The 21,989-nt window shown below is 46.2% G+C and overlaps 2 protein-coding genes across 2 annotated transcripts in view; both read left to right on the forward strand.

Moving 5' to 3' along the window:
• The window catches only part of KIAA0513, a 28,385-nt gene extending 22,744 nt beyond the window's left edge, over nucleotides 1-5,641 (forward strand). Inside the window, exons 12-14 of the mRNA XM_081336139.1 lie at nucleotides 1,274-1,354; nucleotides 1,716-1,810; nucleotides 2,827-5,641. Of these exons, the coding sequence (XP_081192265.1) occupies nucleotides 1,274-1,354; nucleotides 1,716-1,810; nucleotides 2,827-2,876 (226 nt within the window). The 3' untranslated portion in view covers nucleotides 2,877-5,641. The remainder of the gene's footprint in view (nucleotides 1-1,273; nucleotides 1,355-1,715; nucleotides 1,811-2,826) is intronic.
• A 789-nt stretch (nucleotides 5,642-6,430) lies between these two features.
• Nucleotides 6,431-21,986, forward strand: LOC308672603 (meckelin-like). The gene is made up of 24 exons (XM_081335647.1): nucleotides 6,431-6,657; nucleotides 7,607-7,680; nucleotides 8,087-8,152; nucleotides 8,605-8,705; nucleotides 9,534-9,612; nucleotides 9,859-9,936; nucleotides 10,182-10,247; nucleotides 10,637-10,781; nucleotides 11,243-11,360; nucleotides 12,045-12,135; nucleotides 12,319-12,375; nucleotides 12,987-13,085; nucleotides 13,299-13,397; nucleotides 13,635-13,733; nucleotides 14,659-14,752; nucleotides 15,421-15,545; nucleotides 15,974-16,114; nucleotides 16,550-16,630; nucleotides 17,350-17,466; nucleotides 18,323-18,439; nucleotides 19,692-19,787; nucleotides 20,471-20,573; nucleotides 20,716-20,858; nucleotides 21,342-21,986. The coding sequence occupies exons 1-24, from the start codon at nucleotides 6,468-6,470 to the stop codon at nucleotides 21,420-21,422; spliced, it is 2,460 nt and encodes an 819-aa protein (XP_081191773.1). The 5' UTR covers nucleotides 6,431-6,467; the 3' UTR covers nucleotides 21,423-21,986.
• Nucleotides 21,987-21,989: the final 3 nt, after the last annotated feature.

Raw genomic sequence — 21,989 nt, forward strand, 5'->3', positions numbered from 1 at the left:
ATATTGATGTTCCTTTACCTTCAGTGGAATTTGAAGGAATCTCCTTCATCTGGCATGGCAAGGATTTGGTCCCTCGTGTTCTCTTAAAGCACAGAGGCTGCAGTTCCCAGAATTCCAGCTAGTGTGGCCCATTGAATTCTGGGAGATGCCATCCCAGGCTGCCTCCATCCTCCATGAAGATGGACGAGGAAGGAGGATGGAGGTGGTTGTAGAAACTGATCCAGAAGCTCACTTGTGTCAGCAAATTCACATGTCCTCCATACCTTCCCACCAGCCTAGGACCCGTCAGCTCTGCATTATTTTTATTTCTCTCTTGGGGAACTTGTTTTTTTAACTTATTTCTAAGAAAAGGCTGGGTTTTTTAAGATGAGACGTGTCTCTTTTCATCTGTTCTCTGTTGTGAGCCTCTCCTGTCTCATTTAGGGGAACCTGGCTTCTCCTTTCTCTGAAATGGTGACCTATTTTGTTTCAGAGTTGGTGGAAAGAGCAAGAACGTGGCCAGTTCCAGGATGTTTAATGCTAGATCAGGGGTAGGCAGCCTTGACTCTTTCATGACTCGTGGACTTCAACTCCCAGAATTCCTGAGCCAGCTGGCTCAGAAATTCTGGGAGTTGAAGTCCACGAGTCATAAAAGAGCCAAGGTTGCCTACCCCTGTTCTAGATGGCAGCTCAGATTTCAAACTAACATTTTGATCAGGTTATCAGGCCAAAGGCAGAGCTTAGTGGACCTTAAGAGGGCTAGGGATTGCAGTTTTCTTTTACACCTCTCTCCTTTCCACTCCATTCCTCGCCGCCCCCCCCCCTTGCTGTGTGCTTGGCTTTCTCCCTTCCTGCACACCACACAACAGACGTCTTGTAAAGTCCGGGTGTGTCACACTAATCACGATGATGGCTGCAACTGAGATGACTTCCTTCAGAAACATCTCCACTTGTAAAGTTAAGCTTGCTTTGAAAGAGGACTCTAAACAAGCTAACTAGCCACAGATGCCACCCACAAATGGAAGGGAGGCTTACTTAAAATTCATCTTTGGACTTCCCACAGTGAGACAAGCTCAAATACAGAATCTGAAATTGGCCACAGGCAACCCATATCTTGTGAGATGGCCTTAGCAACAACTGCCAGGTGGTTGTTACAGTTGATAGCTAAGACAAGAAAGCAGGCTATGCCCTTCATCCTTGCTCCTGTCAGTTCCTGCCAATTTTGACGAATGATGTGCCAACTGATTGCCCAAAGTTCCCCAGTTACATGACCCCCCCCCACTTGTGTTTGCAGGGAGAAGTGGTGCCACATGACTCAAGAAGAACGGAACGATAGTCTTCGCTTTAACGAGAATATCACCTTTGGACAGTTGGGGTAAGTAGCAAAACCAGCCATGTTTTCAAATAAATGGGAAAAAAAGATGAGCTTTCTCAGCCTTCAAAGATTAGTTTCTTCTCTCTCTCTCCCCGCTTAAGACAGTAACTATTCTTTAAATGCCTGCCCTAAATCGTACTGGAAACCTTCTCGTCTCCGGTCTTCCAAATGCAATGTATCATTTGCATTGCTCATTCTTGGGTGCTCCAAGTTGGCCTCCCACTCTTTTGGACTTCTGGAGGCCTAGACTTGTCTTCCCAGAATCCCAATAATGGGAACTGGACGTACCTGGAAAAGTCTGATCTGGATCACCAGAACAAGCAGCAGATGTTCTGACTTCTCTTTTACTTCCCTTGACCAGAACTTTCACTCATAACATGCTGGCTTTTGGGCTGAACAAGAAACTTTGCAATGATTTCTTGAAGAAGCAGGCAGTGATTGGCAACCTGGATGAAGGTAAGTGGGTCTGAGAGGGTCCGGGGGTCTTTGGTAAAGCCATGGACATCTTGGGGTAGGAGAAAGTGGGCAAGCAGTGTTTCTCAATCTGGGCACCTTGTGTGGACTTCAAATCCCAGAATTCCCCAGCCATCCTTGCAGGGAGGTGAAGTGCACACAAGGTGGAGAATCACTGCTCTATAGATCGCTTCTGTGACACTTAAGTGTCAACTTCAAGCGGACTTCAGTTCCCAGAATTCCTCATCCAGTATAGGATTTGAAGTCCGCACATCTTCAGGTTGCCACACAAAAAAAGCTGTTTTGTGAATTTAGATGCTCCCATCTTAGCTTTTTGCTTGACTACCTGCTGCCCTCCCCAGATGTCTACCTACCATCCTTCATGTACTGAAGCTGATCAGAATTGCAGCCCCAGACATCTGGAGGACATCAGTCCAAGAAGAATGGTTTCGACATCAGGAGTATGCAGAAGTAGCCCAAACTGATTTGGAAAAGATGCTCCCAGTTGGTCGAATAAAGGACAATTTGTGGTTCTTGCAACGCTGGTGACAGATGTCGTGGAACCGTTTTGGTCTAGTGCAGGGGTAGGCAACCTTGGCTCTTTTATGACTCGTGGACTTCAACACCCAGAATTCCTGAGCCAGCTGGCTCAGAAATTCTGGGAGTTGAAGTCCACGAGTCATAAAAGAGCCAAGGTTGCCTACCCCTGGTCTAATGCAAGGGTGTCTAACCTGGTCAACTTGTAATGCTTGTGGACTTCAACTGCCTGAATTCCCCAGCCAGCACAGCAGTTAGTCCACAAATCTTGAAAGTTGGCAAGGTTGGATGCCCTTGGTCTAGCCTAGCGTGTTAGAGGGGACGAGGTCTAGGGAGAGGAATGTCTAGGGATTTCCATTCTCTAGGGTGGAACAGATCCTGCTGATCTGGAGCTGCAAGCCTTTCTCCCCACTCCTGACTTGACCTGACCCGGCCTTTTCCTGAAGATTTCTCAGCTGGTTCTCCTTTGATTCTCCTTTCAGAGCAGTACAAGCTGCTGAGTGACCACATTGACCAAATGGCTGCTGAATAGCTCCACCACCTGCTTTGCCAGGACCAGGATGGAGAGGAGAGGCCGGTGGAGGCAAAAGGCTGTGAAACCCATCTCTGGGACCGTCTTGAGACTTCAGATGGGCTTTTAAATCCCGCTCCCCCAGACTCTGCAATACTCCTGCATGACTGCTATTAAACCGTGCCGTGCTGTGCTCAGCAGCCCATAGATGTAGAGCTTGTCCACCCAAAGATGCCCGTCCTCTTCTGCAGTCTGAAGGACACCCAACCGCTTCCACAGACTCCTGTTCCAAGCCTCTGGGCATGAAAGCTTTGGCCCAGTCTGGGGAGATTCCTCCGTACAAGGCAGGGAGAATCATTGGGGACCAGGACAACAGGTCTTTTTGAGGAGGACTGGAAAAGCCCTCCGCGCATTATTGCCGAATATTTTAAGCAGCCAGAATATTTTTTTTCAACAGCTGTGAAATTTAAAATAGGAGGTCTGCACAAGTTGTGATGGAACAGTGAGGCAGATAAGATCTTTTAATTTTTCTGCAAGAGCTGGTAATCCTGGAGAAAGGTATTTGTAGACCCAGAAGACCTGGTACAAATCATCCTGATGGGGAGAGAAAGATATTTAAAGGCAGGCAGGAGCTGAGCTGTGTAGTTTTGGGCCCTAAGAAGCTGTGCAAGTCAACCAGGCCCAGATTCCTGGTTCCCTGGAGCAGTTCTGGGACCTCCTGCGTGGTTTCAATGCAATATGTTCTGATGAACCTGATCTAGAACTCTGGAGGAGTACATGAGAACAAATCAAACAGTGTGGCTGATGCGGTTGGTCAACTGGTTGACCAAGAGTGATTGATCCCATCTCTCTGGTTTGTCAACTTCATGGAGCCTTTGTCTGATTGGTCCACATGAAGTAGGTGGAAGGTTGTCTGTGAGCTACTGTCCTATTTCCACCATTCACGAACTTGAAGGCTTACATGGCAGCAACAAGCCATCTTGGGGGCAACAAAACGTTCTTCAACATCCCATTTGGAGACATTTCCTCTGTGGTGCTTCTCACACCTTTGATGGCCCACCTCTGGTCTCGTGTGTGTGTGTGTGTGTGTTTCTAAGGACAGGTTGATGTTGGGTGTGCAGGGGAGTGTCTTTCGGCAGGATACGCTCTCGCTCCAACATGGACAGTGGAGACTTTTCTCCATTCACCTTGTTGGGCTGGATGGATGCTGGTTTCTCATCCTTTGGGAAAAGACATAGCTGCTAGAGAGCTGTTGGTTGATTTACAGAATCCACAAGAAAATCCATCTCTCCCTCTCCCTCTGTGTGTGTGTGTGTTATTCAGGAATGACAGTGCAATCTTGCAATAACCTGCAAATGTTGAGCCCCTGCACCTTCCTTGGTCGCCAGGAGAGGGCGCCAAGAGAATAGATTTTGACATGCTCTCTCCTTGCTTAGATGTCGGTTGCTTATGTTGAATCTGCCTAGAGCCTAAGTTGGGGGTGCTTGTGACTTCTACTGATAGAACTTTTGAACGCGCCCCTTATGAAACCCTCTTATATTTCCACTTGTTAACCAGATCCTTTTCTGGTGGTTTCCAAAACAAGCAGCTTGCTGCGTTTGGCAGCCCGTTCTTTGCCAGTAGTACCTTCCGTTTATAGTTTTGCTTCAATCCCGGCTGAAAATCGAAGGGTTTGGAGCTAGGAGAGGCATCTGGAGGAGGCTCAGCATTCCACAAGGCTGGCTTTTGCTGTTCCTAATCCTGCAGAAAAAGCCCAAACCACCACATCTGGAGAGAGGCCTCTGCTAATTCTTCTAGCTCAGCTTTTCTTCCACTTTGGGGAAGATGTCCAATTCTCCCAGCAGGCTTAACACACAGCGGAAACATCACATCGAGGGATGCATCAACAACTGATGATTGCAAAGGTGTTTCACACTGGGCAAAATGGCATCAAAACTCAACTCGCACTTGTAGACAATTGAAAATATGGAGCAGCATTAAAAGATGGTGCTGCATGGATTTCTCCCCGGTTCCTGCAAGCCACAGCAATCCAGGATGTGGCCCCTATTCCGTGAAGGCTGCAGGAGTCCCGTTCCTCTGATGTATATGGACCTGTTTCCTTTTATACCTTGATCCTTCCAGGTCTCTCATAAATTGTGGTCATGTGAATTTGTTTTTTCTTCTCCATTCCATTGTTAAATCTTGAAGATTTTTCTCTTTAAGGTGGGGGATGGCTGGAGAGTGGCACTGAATTAAATGTGAGCGAGGAGTCTGTGTTTTGTGGAATGCAAAGACTTAAATCCAGATGTTTGCTTGCATTTCTGAGGTTTGCTTTAAAGGGGAGGTAATTGCAGTGAAAAGTTTGACTTCTTGGAATGAAAAGGAAGATGGGTCTGCAACAGATCCTGGTGGGTTTTTTTTGTGTATACGTGTGTGGGTGTGGGTGTTATTGCTAAATATGTAATTTCAGGACCCCCCTTCTCTTGTTTACCCTTTTAAAAAGCAAAAACCCAGAATTGCATGTTGTGTGTGTGTGAACCTGAGTGTCCCAGAGTGGCATTTCCATCTTGTGAGTTTCATTGAAGTTTTAAAACTGCTGTATTTGGTTGCGTAATATACACATATATAAATATAAAAAAATGTCCTGATGTATTGGGTGCAGTTGTGTGTGCCCCATATCAAGAGTGCGACTTCATGCCCTTTGTGGAATATTATTGTTTTTAACTTATGTACTGAAAACATTTCAAGTTCTGCTTATGACAGGATCAGGGAAAATAAAATAAAGCTTAAATAAGTAAATGAAACTACATCTTCACTCTTTCTCCCGCCCAGGATATGTTTATTCCAGATCCCGTCTTCTGTGCTGTTCTCTCCTCTTTTTTAAAATACAAGTAATCCTTGACTTATAACCATTCATTTAGCCATCATTCAGAGTTGCAATGGCACTGGAAAAAAGCGACTTACAAAGGGTCCTCACCAGTGCTTTTTTTGTAAAAGAAAAAGGTGCCGGAACTCACATATGTTATACAGCCCGCCTTGCCTACCCTACAAGGTTCCACCCAAAAAAGGTGCCGGAACTCCGTTCTGAGCGTTCTATGACAAAAAAAGCCCTGGTCCTCACACTTATGAGAAAGGAGATCCATACGAAAAGAAATAGAAAAAGATCTTTACAGTAGCTATAAATGCCTTTGAACTTTATCCACTTTCTCTGAGGTTAAACCATCACTGCTTTCTTTTCCTATTCTATTCTTCCTTATTGCCAACCTCATAAATCACAAGTCCAGCCTTCCTTTGCCTATTCACTGCCGTCTTGACCCTGGCATGGATAGTGCTTATCTACCGTGATTCCTTAGTCTTGAGCCAAGATCCCCTTGTGACTTGTCTCCGTGACCGAGTCTGACCACAGACAGTGCCCAGAAGTTAAAACCGCAGGTGAGTCAAAGCTGGGAACCTCGCTTCAGCTCCTAAGAAGCCACACCTGTGTTTGGTTACTACGGATACACCTGGGTTGACACAAAAGCAGAATTTCTGCCTCCGTGTGGTAGGCTCTCCTGATCTTCTCTCCCCCTCCCCACAGAGGATCAATCTGTGGGGAGTGAACCGCACTAACCCCCATTGCGGGCTCCCTCCAAAATGCCAATTTTGGAAAGCTCTGTGCCCTTTTTTCTGCTGTTTCTCAATACCCTGCAGTGCCCCACGCTGGGTGTAAGGAACGGGCCCGCCGCCTCCAGCCTTCCTGAAAAATGTGGGCCCCACAAATTCTTCAACCTTCAGAGTGGTCAGTGCGGCTTCTGCAGCCCAGAGCTGAGCCCGAGTCCTGAGGGTGAGTGTGAACGGCTGGACGAGGGGGGGGGGGGCTGGGACAGGGAAAGGGAAGGAGATGTCCAACGGGGAAAATGGCAATTTAGGAGCCATGTGGGGGGAAGCACTGGCCCTTGGAAAAATTCCACCTACTTTCCCTTTTGTGAAGAAGCTGCAGAAAGAGAAGCTTTAATGAGTTATTAGCCGTCCTCGTGTTTACAGCCAGCAAAATGCCAGATCTGCAGAAAGGAGTGCATTGGTGCATCACGAGGGTGTCCTTGGGGCTGTGCAGTGAGCATGAAATTATGTGCCATGGCTAATTGCAGACTTGCAGGGGAACGCTTTTGATTTGTGGCAGGATCCTGCTGCAATCTCATTCTTGCTTGCCTCCCCTTTCCTGCTACTTCGCTTATGTAAAAACATTCACTCAGTAATAAGAGACGTGTTTCACTGTTCCTGTAGCTTGAGCCCCAGAGTGTTTTCTATATATTCTGCAAGTGTACAAGTAGTCCTTTGGCAACAAGAATTGGGACTGTCATTTCCATCGCTAAGCAAAATGGTCATAATCCCTTGACCCCCAACTCTGCTTTCCTTTTCTCCACTTGGAATGCTAACCCCGCTGCTGGGATAATTCACATGAAGGGAATTTATGTTTGTATTTACATTCATGGAGAGAAAGGGATTACAAGAGAGTAAGCAGGCACACGGTGGGGAATACCCATTGAAAGAATGCACTGGTGCCAGTAGCTGGTGTATTACAGATGTGCTGTACAATAGCGTTTTTCAATCAACTTGAAGATGTGAGGACTTCAACTCCCAGAATTCCTGATTTCTTTGAAATGCTAAAGTTCACCTACTCACTGCAGAATTGGCTGCAGTGCACATCGATGTTTTGAGTGAACTCCTGAGATTTGTACAGTGAGCAAGTAGCTTCTAGAAGCACAGTCTTGATTCAGTTTTCCTCCTTGTAGGTTTGAGTTGTGTTTGCAAGCCTGGATCGAAAGAGTCAAGTGGAGAACCCCCTCGTCTTCCATGCCCCGGTTGCGTAAGAGCACATCTTTTTGGTTCTTTCTCGGAGATGCAGGCAGAAACATTAACAGAATAACAAAGTTGGAAGGGACCTTGAAGGTCTTCTAGTCCAACCCCCTGTTCAAACAGGAAACCCTAGACCATTTCGGACAAACGGTTGTCCAATCTGTTCTTAAAAGCCTCCAGTGATGAAGCACCCACAACTTCTGGAGGCAAGCTGTTCCACTGTTTAATTGTTCTCACAGTCAGTAAATTTCTCCTCATTTCTAGGTTGTTTCTCTCCTTGCTTAGTTTCCAACCGTTGTTTCTTGTCCTGCCTTCAGGTGCTCTGGAGAATAAGTTGACCCCCACTTCTCTGTGGCAGCCCCTCAAATATTGGAAGACTGCTATCAAACATGATCTTTCTCTCCCCTTCTCTACAGAGCAGTGTTCCACCTGGCACCCTCTGGGAATCTGACTTTCTTGACGGGAGCTTCCTAGCATGTGAGGTGGGTAGATTTATGCTGCATCTCCTTGCTGTACCAAGTGGGGAGTTGATGGCTTTGATTTAATTTTTTTATTTATTAAGAATTTTCCCAGAAGACAAAAAAGGGGAAAAATAGTGCAAGAAAAGAAAAAGGACAAAAAACCCTATAATAATATATACGAATGACTTCCAACCTTCTTTTTCACATGTCAGCATGCGGTTGTGGTATGCAAACCCTGGTAGGTAGCTCCGTGTGACCGTATTTAACCCCCTGGCCAACTGTTTTTTTTTCTTTTTCTTTTTAACGGTTGTAACCTTGATGTGGGATCCAGGGTCCAGCAGAGGAAAGCTAGTAACTTGTGAAAGGGTTTAATTTTACAAAGAGTTGCACCAAAATGGTCTGAAGTCCGCCTATTGTACCTGCTGTCCAGGCCTCAGTTACCTGCATCCAATGCTTTCTTTCACTCGCCTTAGAACACCTGCAATGCAACAGCTTGTCAAATGCTCACCAACATGGTCATCCTCAGAGCTTTCTCTTTGCAAACCAGGCCTTATGATCTTTACACCAAGGCCAAGTAAGTAACGCCAGCTCTGGTTATCCAGCTCCAAGGGGTGGTGTCAAAAGTGACTTGGCTCCATCTGATTCCGGCTGGCTCAGATTTTGCCAAACAGAAATGGGAGGGGGATGTGTGAATTCATGGGGAGGGGGGGAGGGCTACGGAATGCTCAAGAGCCTTCTTTTGCCGGAGAGACATTATCCACCAAGGTCAAGTTATGTCATGGGATACATTGAGCTTTGCAGAACTGCTTCCCCATAACAAAAGAACTGAACTCAATTGGCAATGGATGAACTCCGGATGGCCCAGAGGGGAAAAAGGGGTTTTACCTATGGGAGTTTTTGTGGGAAAATCCCAGACTTTGCTTGTACTGGGCCTAGATCAGGGGTAGGCAACCTTGGCTCTTTTATGACTCGTAGACTTCAATTCCCAGAATTCCTGAGCCAGCATGGCTCAGCTTGGAAACTCCCTTTTCCCTCAGCTCAGGAATTCTGGGAGTCCACGAGTCATAAAAGAGCCAAGGTTGCCTACCCCTGGCCTAGATGGATCTTTCCATAAAGCTACACTCTTGGTCATTCTAAAGAGCCGGGAGTTTCTTTTGTCAAATGTGCCAAATGGGATGGTTGACAAGTGACATCTCAGAGAGCAGTGGGCGTCCTACACATCCTGCGAAGGACACCAATGGTGCATCTCTGGTGCAGTGACTTTGTGACGTTTCTCTGGCTTCTATCTGACCCCTGTGATCCCCTCGTCTCTTCAGAGGATCCAACTGGGTTTTGTGGAGCCTTTGTTTCCGGCAGGAGCACTTGCCATCTTCTGCAAAGCATGAGTGGGTTTTCTTTTCAGGAGCCAAGACCTCCCAAAGATTTGGTATGGGAGCGACACCGGACCTTTTCCTTCTGTGGCTTTTGGGAAGCACTTGAAGGCAAGTTGAAGCAGATCCAGAAAAGCTGCGCGTGTGTCCTGTTCCTCCCCCAAATGTTTGCTAACACTGACCACTTTCAGATGGGTGGACTTCAACTCCCAGAATTCCCCAGCCAGCCTGAATAGCTGTGGCTGTTTCAACCAACCAGACATGTTAGCTCAGACCTTTGGACTAACTTGGTGAGCCAGGGAGAGCTTCTTAAAACGCATGACCTAGTCCCATGGGATTGGTTATTCTTTTCTACAGACTGACTTCAAGCTCATTCAGTACGATGTCCGGGGAAAGTTCCTGGGTTGGCAGGAAGTAAAAGGAGCAACATTGCAGGTAAACAAATTACTTTCATCTTTAAATGTGGTCCCTGCAAGCAGCAGCACTTCTCACAATGCCAGATGAAAAGATAGACTAAGATTATCCCTTCTGCTGCTTTTTCTTTTCCTTCCTTCCTTCCTTCCTTCCTTCCTTCCTTCCTTCCTTCCTTCCTTCCTTCCTTCCTTCCTTCCTTCCTTCCTTCCTTCCCATTTAAAATACTTAAAAATGGTTGTATCATCTTTTCTCTTTGCTCCATTTAGCTCTGTCCGAACAGCCAGAAGGCCCTGGATGCAGCTTTCCTCTTGGGAACCACATACAGTCAGTCTGTAAGCAATGCCTCTGCTTCAGTTTAACCTGTGGAATTGGTTCTTGGTGGGTAGGATCCCATTTTGGAGTTTGGAGAGATCTAACCAGACATGTCACCAATAGGAGTGAGATTCTCTTGATTTAATCTTGGTGGCTTTCAGAGATAGGGGTCCAACTGGTTACCCCAGCAGATCTTGAAGGTCATCAGCTGTTTCCATAGGTCATCTGCCAAATCCTAGGGTTTTCGTGGAAACCCGTTCCGAGTAACAGATTGCAGTCTGTCCTGGATTTGGAGGCTTCTTTTCAAATGATTAACTAATAGAGCAGCTCCAGACATGTGGCTTAAACAGATCTCTTTGGCCCAGGAAAGGCAACTGCACGGTTTCCACCTGATCTTTACTTTTTGTAGTGCACCCTTGAAGTCTCTGCCCTGCTTCAAAGGACTCCAGAACCCATCTTCTATGAGATGTTTTTGCAGTTCGAAGATGAGAAGGGGAACACCCAGCTATGGCCCATTCCTATAAGCAATCCCACAATGGTAACAAACCATCAAGGTAAAGCAATCCTCCGGGGTTTTCTGGGTTAGACCAAAGGCACGGTCTTCAAATTGTCATTAAAATCTACACGATCCCTTAAGGCATTTGCTGGAACCCTTTTTTTGTTTCCTTATTTCTGGGAACTTGGCTTCATTCATTAATCTCGTCTTTCCCTCTTCTCTGAAGGCTGCAAAGGTTTCCCTTCCCAAGCCCAGCCTTTTCCAACAATCCGTAGAAATGCAGACACCAAAGTGCTTGCAGCAAGCTTTGTCCGTCCATGCCAGGTCTGAACGTGCCTTGGAGGTTCAGCTTTGCAGTTTCATTTCAGCCCCTGCAAAATATCTTGACCCCCCCCCGACCTTACTGATATTAAACAACTTCTCCAAAGCTGTTCTGCTCAGTTTTGTACACTGTGTTGAAAGTACAACTCCAGCACCTTTGCTAAAGTCTTTCTCCTTGCATCTTGTTTTGATGGTTAGCACCCCCGTTGAGTCAAGCGCTCCGGAGATTCTTTTTGGTCGACGGGCTATCAAGCCGAAAAGGGAATTTGTCAAATGCTCCAGAGTCTGTGACCTTGGCAAAGGATTTGCTTCTCAGGTAAAAAATAAATAAATACCATCTTCCGAGGCCTGATTAAGGGCAGAGGTTGCCTAGGGCCAACCACACTTTACAAAGGACATTGAAGTAAATGCCTAGAGAAGAATCAGCAAGATGGCAGGAAAATCTGAGGAGGAACAGTTGAAGGTGTTGGGTAAGTTTAGCCTGGAGAAGAGAAGATGGTGGGGAGACTGATGGCCATCTTCAAGCATCTGAAGGACTTTGGTGGAGAAGACAAGGTCAAATTGTTCCAGAAGACGGAAGAAAAAGCAATGACTCAAATCACAGGGAAGCAGATTTTGGTTGGAAATTGGGAAGAATTTGGGAAGTTGTTGGGAAATAATAGCTGCTGGTGGACTCTCCTTCACTAGAAATGCGGGAGAGAGAATGGAGAAATGAAGGGAAAAAAGTGGGGGTGGGGGAGGAGAAAGAATACTTGGCTAGTTTGTAAAATGAGCCTGTCCTTATTCTCTCTCAGATACCCTTTTGCATAGCAGTGAATACAAACGTCCACTGCATCTACCTGGCAGACATGTCACCTTGCTGGTACCCTAAATACCCCTGTGTCAGGAGCTGCCCAGAAGCTCAAGAGGCAGTGTTCATCTTAGTGGCTTCCTCCTCCAGTTCTTCTCCAGCCCTCCTTCCTTCAAAACCAACCTCCATTCTTCTTCCTGGCTTTTGCAGTGTCCACCTACCAACCACTGCTCCTGGGGAAGACCCACCTTTCTCCTTGACAGTCAGATACGCAACATACCCTCTCACGGGAGCTGCCCAGGTGAGTCCGTGTGGTGGGAATGGCCCTCGACTTTATAATCTGCAGATCCAGAAGCAGAGGTGGATCTGCTCCCATGGCAGGTTGGGATGTGCGTGGATTTCTTCCTTCCCTTCACCCCTGGCTTCCACCTTTCCCTGCTCTTCAGCTTTGTGGACAATGTTATTTTGCTGCTTGATTTTCCAGGTGTCATTTTCAGTCTCCTACATTCAGAGGCCTGGATCAGCTCAGCTAGCAACGGATGTAAGCAAGATTTTTGGACTGTCTGTTGAACATTTAAGGGTTTTGGGGGGTGATTTTGCTGCATAGACAAATGGTGGAAAGAAGATAAAAGCCGTGGCCATTTGAGCTGTAGAGAGTGGACACCATCCTACATTAAAACTGCTGGTCCTTCAGGTTCTGCAAAGGTCTTCATTGCAATAGGTCATGTTCCGTGAAGAGCATGTATTCTCCTCGCTAAGAGAATGGCCCCATCTCTTTGGCAAAAACAGCCCCACCAGGAAGATGCTTTCAACCCTTTTGCCCATATCACGTTTCCTCACCCTGTAGGCTTTCTAGAAAGCTTGGGTTTCTTCTAGAATTCTTCTAGAATTCTGGAACTTCTGGAATAGACAGTCAGGCTGCGTTGTTTGTGGACTGCTGGTTGTCCACACATCTGGAAGGCCTCTAGCTTGAAGAAAGGCGATTGAACCATCTCCTCTTTTAATCCGCTCGTTCCCAAAAGATGCTTTTGGAGGTTTTTAGGGATGGTCTTGCATATCCAAAATAGCTGTGGGAGGCAGCTTAATTTATGTCAAGACATTCTGCCTATTGTCCATTCTGCTGGGAATGACACACACGTTGTCTGTGCACAGATTGCCTTTGGGGTGCTGGGGTTCCTCGCTGTCCTCTATGCTTTGTTGGAAACCAGCAGCTGGGCCCGGCGATCTCGTCTGCAAAATATCGGTTTGACGGTAAGGGCGAAATTCACTTTTTGCTCTTGAGCTTCTGGGAAATGGGTCACCTCTCAGAATTTGGGAGTTCACTGGAGACATCAGCTGTGTTTGCTTAGACTTTGCCAGGTGTTTAAAACAAAGAAACAAGGTGGTACAAAATTGCTTTTTCTTCACACCGGCCTCCCTTGATTCAGATTTTTATTTCTGTTAAATTTTTTATTTTATTTTCAGACCATATTGAAATTCTTTGCTTGCTTGGTTGGCTCTCTGGCAAATGTCTTTTTCATGGTCACCTTGGGAATTGGCGTTTACTGGCTGATCGCTTTCAAGGTAAAGTAAGGATCTGTGGAGGTGTGCGCAGGTGTTCATGCACCCAGTGTTCCATTGGTTTATTTTTAATTATTTTTAGTGAATCTTGCATTTATGGCTTTGGTGCACAGATTGGGGCTTCCTTCTTCAAGAGGAAGGGAATTCTGCTAACAACAAGAATAATAATAATGTTTGTGCTGAGGGATACAGAACCTCACAAGCAGAAAGATCTCGTCTGTTTTGCCTTTTCTTCTATAGGGTCAGCAGTTTTCTACTGTGGAAATTACACTCCCAGCTGCTGGTAGCCAAGCAGAAACCAACTTTATAATCTATGCATTGGGTGCTCTGATTTTGAAGGTAAGAGGTTGGAAAGAGCTTGCGTGAGAAACCTGGTGTTTTTGGGGCATTATATCTTGGAGAACTTTCATTTTCTAGAGCAGTCTTCCTCAACCTTGGCAAGCTTAAGACGTGTGGACTTCAGCTTCCAGAATTCAACTCCCATGGTTGGCTGGGGAATTCTGGGAGTTGAAGTCCACACGCCTTAATCTTGCCAAGGTTGAGAAACACTGCTGGAGTGCTTTTAAAGCTGGCTTGATGGGACTTCCCCGCAAGAAAATTGGAGAGGATGACATGGTGACTTTTGTCATGCAAATCTACAGTTCAGGATGGCTGCAGGCAGCCTTCATAGTCAGATCAAAAGTGAGTTGATTTTTTTTAACCTTTTCCATCAAGCCATATTTTACGATGCGTTGCCTGGAACTGCAGTAGCCTGAGAACTGACTAATAGATGAAAAATCCCAATGATTTTGCAAGGTGAAAAAAAAGCCTCTCGTAATAGAGAACCCCCGCCACCACAGCTTAATTCTTTGTGGCGCTGTTGATTTTATTTGCCCTTCTTAACTCCTGCCAAGTCCAGCTTAACTTTTGACGGCCGCATGGCTGTTGTGTCATTTTGTTTTCTTGGCAACAGTTGAAAGTAACCGATCCTTGTCCTCTTCAAGGACAGAACCCTCTACTACCTGTTGCCAGGATTGCTCATCTGTCACGCTCATAATCTGACCCAAGAGGAAGGGGTTTAGTGCTCAGGAAGACCTGGGCCCTTGTGCAAATTTCCATTGGCTTAGTGTGAGGCATTTGAGTTAAGCATGAGCTCTGCTCCTCTTTGGAAGATACTCAGGGTGTAGGATTTGCAAATGACCGTAAGAGAGGTCACGTTCTTAAGCTCTGCAGAGCGTATCTCCATATCCAGAGACAAAATTCCCTGTGGATGCTTTTGTTCCAGAGCCTGGATCTCCTACATCTGCTGATCACCCAGCTCACGGTCTCCATTTTCCTGATCGACTGGGAGAAGCCGAAGGAAAAATCAAAAATGAAAGGTGATCATTTATCATTGCTTTGGTTATATCTTGTTCATTTCATGGGTGATCCAAAGAGAGTGTCGTTTCGTCTTCCTCCTTTTGTGAACAAATCTCCAGCAGAAAGATTTGCTCCTATCACCTGGGGTTTCTCCTGCTGATGGAGCGAGAAGGTCTGACCCAGGACACCTGCTCTTATCCTGAATGAAAGATTTCCCCAAAGATCCAAAGCTTTGGCTTGCTTCCAAACAAGGGCAGTGTTACATCACACAGCCGTTTGGTGGTATCACTCGTGCGACTAGCCACACCACTAAATCATCCCAACGGCTGCTGGGAAACCAGCAGAGGAGCAAGCGGTGCACTTCAGGTCGAGAACACCAGCCCTGCCCTGCTGGATTGGATCCTTGGCCATCTGTTCTTCCAGGGGCCCACCGAGGGGGCCTCATCCCATGAGGGGGAGAGCCTTGAATTTCTCCAACCCTTTTGGGAAGCCAACTGAGCTGCATTGTATTATTTGCTGTTGGAGAGGCAGATGAGCATACAGCAAAAGCGCCAGGAGTCTCCAGAGTGCCAAGCTTTGCAATTGGTCAAAAAACACCGGAGAGGCGCATGCAGAGGCCACCAATAAAGCTCATTGTTTGTTTGCTTGCTTGTGCATTCCCCCCACTCTCCACCCCACCCTGTTCTAGGAGGTCCAGCCTCGTCAGTGAGTGCCTGGAGGACTTTTCTGATCGCTAATGAGTGGAATGAAATCCAGACGCACAGGAAGGTGCATCCTTCGCTTCAGCTGTTTGCGGTTTTGTTGGTTTTGGAGGTCAGTGCAAGACCCAGGAGGGCCAACTGATTTCTGTCCTGAGAAAGATTCTGCAGGCATGCAGACATCTGCTGGTCTGGAGAGTGAGCTGGATGAGAGACAGGGAGAGAAAGTTGGAATCTCATCTTGATGGCAGAAGCTCCTGTTCCCACTGGCCTGTTCTGGTGGCTTTTCTTCTCCATCCTCTTAGGAAAATCCTGGGTGGACCAACAGCCCATTTCTCCTTCATGTCCTTGTCTAATCCCCTTGGGAAGCCACCTAAAATAACTTGATTTCCTTTCCTAGCCCAACGTTTTCAGCACAAACTGTATAGTTGTGCACTATTAATCTCATGTTACAGTTAAGAATGAGAATAACCCACCCAGTGAGCATAGATGAAGAGAAGGTGTCTCCATGTGGGAGTGATGTTGGCTTCTTTTCATCCACAGGTGGTGGGGCTAAAAAACCTCGCATCAAGAGACCTGAATGTCAGTCTGCAGCCTGAGCCAAATGCTTACCAAGCTCCCTGGAGCCCAATTCTTCGTTTTGGGATTGCTGCTTCTGTTTGGCTGGTGGTGGCCATTGTGCAGGTTCTCCTCTCCTCCCCTCCCCTCCAAAAAGACAAAGAGAATATTTCCATATCATCCTGTTGCAGAAAAAAGTGCTCCATTCCATGTAAAACAATGTCTTCAGAAGCCCTTCCTATCTCCACAAGAAAATAAATAGCGCCTAGGACAAAGGATGGAGGATAGATGATGGCCTAACCATGTTCAAGAGTTGCAAATGTTGAGGGAAAAAATAGGCCTCACTCTACTTTCCTAAATTCTGTCTGTTCGCCCCTTTGTTCACCTTTCATGCAGCATTTTCATGATGCAAAAGATATTCTTAGGTGGTATTCCAACCTGCATTGACTTGTTCCAGTTGATTGGAAGAAGCCAGCAGGATGTTTGCAAGAAGGATCTCTGGATTCTTGCGGGAAGTTGACCTGCCTTGCAATTCCTCCCGTATTCTTGGTTCTGTTCCAGATGTTGCTGTCCGTTGGGTTATATCAACGTTTTGTGGAGGACAAGATTCATCAGTTCATCGACCTTTGTTCCTTGAGCAATGTGAGTCACACCCATGCACCAGATCGTGGGTTCCCCAACGTGGAGACTTAGATTCCCAGGGCTCCCCTGTCAGCCATGGCCATTGCTGACAATCCTGAGAGCAAACATGTGCACACATCTGGATGAGAAGATCTGAGCTGAAACTAGATTCTGGATTCTTCTTTTCTGCGCTTCTCTTACCCATCCCTTCCTTTAGAGCTACCTTCTTTTCCACCTTTTAATGTCAGATCTCGGCTCAGACAAAGATTTGCAACCTACTTTTACATTTCTAAAAAAAGTGGGCAGTTACGATGTACTGCAACTATTAATAATGCGGTAATAATGAGGGCATGGGGAGTTCTAGCTGAACAAGTAATTTCATAATTGGGGGCTCCCACCCCCATGTATGCAGTGCGAGGCTAATTTGCCCTTCAGGATGTCTTAATTTGCACTTTTTAAGTGGCCGAATGTTCATTAAGAAATTATTTCATTTTTTAAGCCAGTTTCAGCTGATTTGTGGCTGCTTTTAATTGCTAACCTGAGGGATTCTGATGCAAGTTTTAGGCTTTGCTCTGAGCTATTTTTTTAAACATTTTTTAAACATTGCTTTATAGGCTAGTTTTTAAAAGGTGTTCCAAGCCAACCTGGGGGGAAATGTGTTAATTCTTAAAATAAGCCAGATGCATTTGGAAGTGTCCTTGTTTCCCAGTAATATGGACCTTACTTTGTAATCCCTGCAGGTATCCGTATTCATCTTGACACACAGGTGCTACGGATTCTACATCCACGGGAGAAGCATCCACGGACATGCTGATGTGAATCTGGACACAATGCTCTCTTATCTCAGGAAAGAGGAGGTAACCCTGGCTTCTGTTCTTTGGTCCTTCATCACGTGGCGTGGAGGCTTCTCTTTCTAACAAACCCTTGCAGGACTGTGTCATTGTCTTGGGTCCTTCTCAAGGTGAATGTGGCTGGAGGTTACCTGCAGCTTGGTCCTTCAGTTGAAGACAGGTGGTCTTCTCCTTGCTCCTTCCGACAACGGGAAGGATTCATCTGTGGTCCAACTGCATAGAAGTGTTCAAAGAGAATGGCCAACCTATTAGCATTCTTGTCTCCTCCTGCTTCTTCTCACCACCAGAGCCATCATAACAGCGAGCAGTGGTTGGTCTCCCTGAATTTATCTCGCTCTTCCAGAGTGACCGACTTGGGGCTTCTTGGTAGCCATCAGGATGTAGCAAGGAATTGGGAAGAGGAATCGTTTTCTTCTCTGAAGCACCAGCTGCAGGGCAGTTGTCTTCTCAGCCAACAGTGTTGATTCCAGAAAACATCTGGGTTTATTCTCCTCTCTCCTCCTCCTCCTCCTCCTCCTCCTCCTCCTCCTCCTCCTCCAATCTTCTTTATGTGTCATCTCTTTCAATTATACAAGCGCAAGATGCAGAATAGCAGTCAGAGGAAGGCCAATGTGGGCTAAATATTAGGAAAAAATTCTCAGTGTTAAAAGCAGATGAACAGCAGAACAAGGCTAAACAGCCAGCTCTTACGGATACTTTAGTCTGGATTCTTTCACTGAGCAAAAAGTTTCCAACTTACGAGTCCCAGAATTTAAATCTGCAAAACTGAAGCGAGGACTAGGGAAGTGGTAAATATAGACATCTTTAGTGTACTCATGTGTTTCCACTGTAACTTTTCCCTTCCTGTTGGTTTTTTCCCCAGGATAACCTTTGTCCCCTGAGGGGTTTGGAGGCTAACTCTGAGGTTCAGACCTTCGAAGTGCTTCTCACTGACCGGATGCGGACCTTCTATGACCGAATCCTCCTCTCATTAACGGAGGTAGCAGATCTTGCATTATTTTCTTCTTAATTGCTTTTCAGAAATGCTGCACAAGCATCCTTAAGAATGATTTACCCATCCTTCACGGCAGAGAGGCTCGGCGATCCATCTCATAAGGCCCGCTTCCTTAAATGCCAGAGACGAGGGGCCAGGAGTTCCACGCAGTTGATCTTAGCCAAAAGGCTGAGAAATTCCCAGTGAACCAAATCTGTCTTGAAGCATAAAAGCATAAAATGTTTTTTCTCCTTGGCTATCTGCAAGGGGGAAGCTGTAGATGCCACTAAGGAAACATGAATTGCAATATTGTGTCATCACCTGCCTTTTGTTATGCCCATGGTGTCATGCCTGGACATAAGATGCAAACATTGTGATGCAACGACACCCATTTTGTCGTACTGGTGAACTCATAATCCTTTTATCTCTGTAGGCCAGCAAGTTCTTTCAAAGTTACCTTAGAAGCGAACCCCATGCCATATGGACTAGAAGCTGCTTCTTTGTAATACTTCATATTAAATAGGGAACAAAATTGTTGCAAAAGCAGTTCTGACGCACTTCTGGGGAGAGTAGTGCTAATTAATTAGCAATCGATTATTCGTGTTTAGGGTGAGGGAGCAGCTAGCCTGAAACAATAAGTCGGAAGCTTCTACCTAAAGGCACAGTAGCTCCATTCACCCTCATTCAGTGGTGGGGATTGCTGCAAGTTAGAGCTATGAAAAGATCCTGAGACCACTGAGAAAAGTGATAAAAAGTGCCAAAAATCTTGGGCATGTTTTTTTGTCAAGGGTGATCAGAGAGAAAAATAGCAATTCCCAGCTGAACAAAGAAGCATTTAACACTGGATTTATTGTGGCAGAGAGTTCGTGGCCTAAGAGGACCTCTTGAAGCTTGAGTAGCCAACCACAGAAACAGATGCTCCTATAAATAAATCTATCTCGCTCATTGGGTGCCACGAAACCCTGTTATTTTTTTACTTCTTAGAAGTGAACCCTGGCTGAACTTCCTGAGTTTAGCTCCTTCAAGGAACAACGGCTGAGTGTAGCCCTCCTATTTTCTCACTTTCTACTTCAAATTCTAATTGAAAACTCCCTCTGCGGCTGGAGATGAGTTCTCAAGCACAGGCAGGTGAAAATGGAGCTGACATTTCTGCTGCCGAAGGGAAGAGCCAAGTAAAATAAGTCCGTTCCCCCCCCCTCCTTTTCACCGGTGCCTACCAGGGGCCAGGCTTGAACTTTTATGAATGTTCTCCTTGCAGCACCAGAGAGGACTCCAAAGTCGCCCTGATCTCCACGAGCTGAGGCTGAAAGGCTACCATGCGCTGAACTGGTTCCTGGTGTCCTTCTTGGAACACGTGAGTCTTCAGCCACGTTTGGCTAAGCTCCTTCCAGGGACTTGGCTCACTCTGTCGCTCTCTTGAGCTGAGCAGCCAGAAAAGGGCTCTAACTGTGGTTTGAGGAGAACACTGTCAAGTCCAAGTCAACAGACGCCAAAGGTGGTCAACGGGATTCTTAGACATCGTGCAAACTGCCCTGTTACAGCCAGTTGGAATTTTACTTTGTTATCATTCTCTTGTCACCAAAATTCTTTTTTTTAAAAAAAATGTATTAGAGTTCATTTTATTAATTTAATTTGACCCACTTATCATGGCCACCCACTCCAGAAGAATGAGACTCTTTCTGAAACATCCTTGAGGGAGAAGAAAGGAATAATCATCATCATCATCATATTGACCCAATAATTGACAAAATCAGCATCAGTCAATTGCAAAAGGCAGCTTGACGTGGAATGTTACATCCCTGGGGAGACCTTTAATCCCATCAAATAACCACACCTCCCAACCCCAGATCCTTGGGAAGGACTCAGTGGGTGGATAAAACTGCCAAATCCAATCTAAGCATCTGGCTGATGTGCAATGAAGCATAATAGAGCAGCTCTTATTATGTCTACTCTGAACAAGCTGTTCTCTCTCTAGGACCGCTTCCCTTTTAATCGGTCCTTTCTCTAACCACTTCTCATTCTGTCCCCACCCTTTAGAGATATAAAGATATGGACTACATAGTGAAGGACAAGTTTTTCTCCGAGAGGGTCATGGACCTGGAATTTCAGGAGCCGGGAGACCTCTCAATTCTTTATAACGGTACTCACCATGCACCTTCCGATGGGATCTAGCTCTTAAGGACTGGCTCACACGATCCAGGCTGTAGCTGGAGGTGAGGTTGAACCCTCAGAATGATCCTACATGATAGTCTGACCTTGGCTCTGGCGACTTTCTCCTTCAGATGACGGTGCGTTGTTCAGCCGGACGCTCTTCTACGGCCACGAATTATTGCTCCTTCTCTTTGAAACCCTCCTGTTCTGCGCTGTGGATTTGGGGGCACAGAATTTTGTGCTCTCAGCAGTTGTTACCTTTGCCGTGCAGAAGGTAAAAAAATGTCTAGATAGAGAGGAAATAGTAAGAAAATGCCATTTCCTTTTGTTTTCTTAAAATTACGCACGATGTAGCATGAGGAAGATAAGGTTTGGTCCCCCAAAGTTTGCTTTTAATTCATCGGAAGATCGGCTGCTGTGCTGTGCGTGTGTGTGTGAGTGATAATGCAACTCCCGGGAGCGTTAAGGGCTTCAATAAGAAGTGAGATTGAATCTGGCAATCTGGCCTGGAATGACATGTGTGAATTGAGGAAGCTGTGAAATGACTTTATGTGCAGTTGGCACGCATCCCAGCCAGCCGTGCCCGCTGACACAGAGCTGCCAACCCCAGCTTAGCATGGCACTCAGTAAACAGGGCCAGTAGTCTAGCGAGGCGGTTCTCCTTGAGACTTAATTGGCTTTTTCCTGACCATACTGGAGAGAGGGAGGACGAGGGTCCACTGCACCAAGGACAAACAGAGGCCCATCTGTGTTTCAGCTTGTGCAAGTGGCACGTGACACGCTTGGAAGGCGAAATCTAGCAGAGAAGACCTTGGTGGAAAAACAGTTCCTGATCTGAGAGCCACCATCAAGCCCTTCCACGTGGGAAGCAAGGAAGAGCCTGCTGGGCCGATGCTCTTGGAAAGAATCCCAGACTTCTCGGCCTGGGAAATTTCATCTTTTAGGGAAGAAAAATGTCCGAATGGTTCTTATTTCTGGGATTCTCACTCAAACAAAACCATGTGAGAGAGTGTGTGGGGGGGGAGTATATCCCCCCCCCCGGGGCCCTCAAAGACTTGATGCCTCTCCTTGCAAGTTTGGATGGCCATGTGCTTTGTAGGTCCAGCACGTTCCCCGTAGAATTGCAGGGAATCCTCAAATTACAACCGTTTGTTTAGTGACTGTTCCAACTTACAACGGCACTAAAAAAATGTGATTTATGACTTTTATGATTTATGAGTGAACTGCTGTTATGCTGGCTGGGGAATTCTGGGAGTTGAAGTTCACAAGTCAGTTTGGAACTCTACAGTGGACTAGAAACCTGCATGCTTGCAAACCCCTATCTTGCATGTATGAAAACCAGCTTTTGAAAGTGTGACCTCCACCATGTACATTTCCCAAAATGAAAATAAAAGGATGCACTTGA

The sequence above is a fragment of the Vipera berus genome, assembly GCF_964194415.1.
Source record: "Vipera berus genome assembly, chromosome: 10".
NCBI lineage: Eukaryota > Metazoa > Chordata > Lepidosauria > Squamata > Viperidae > Vipera > Vipera berus.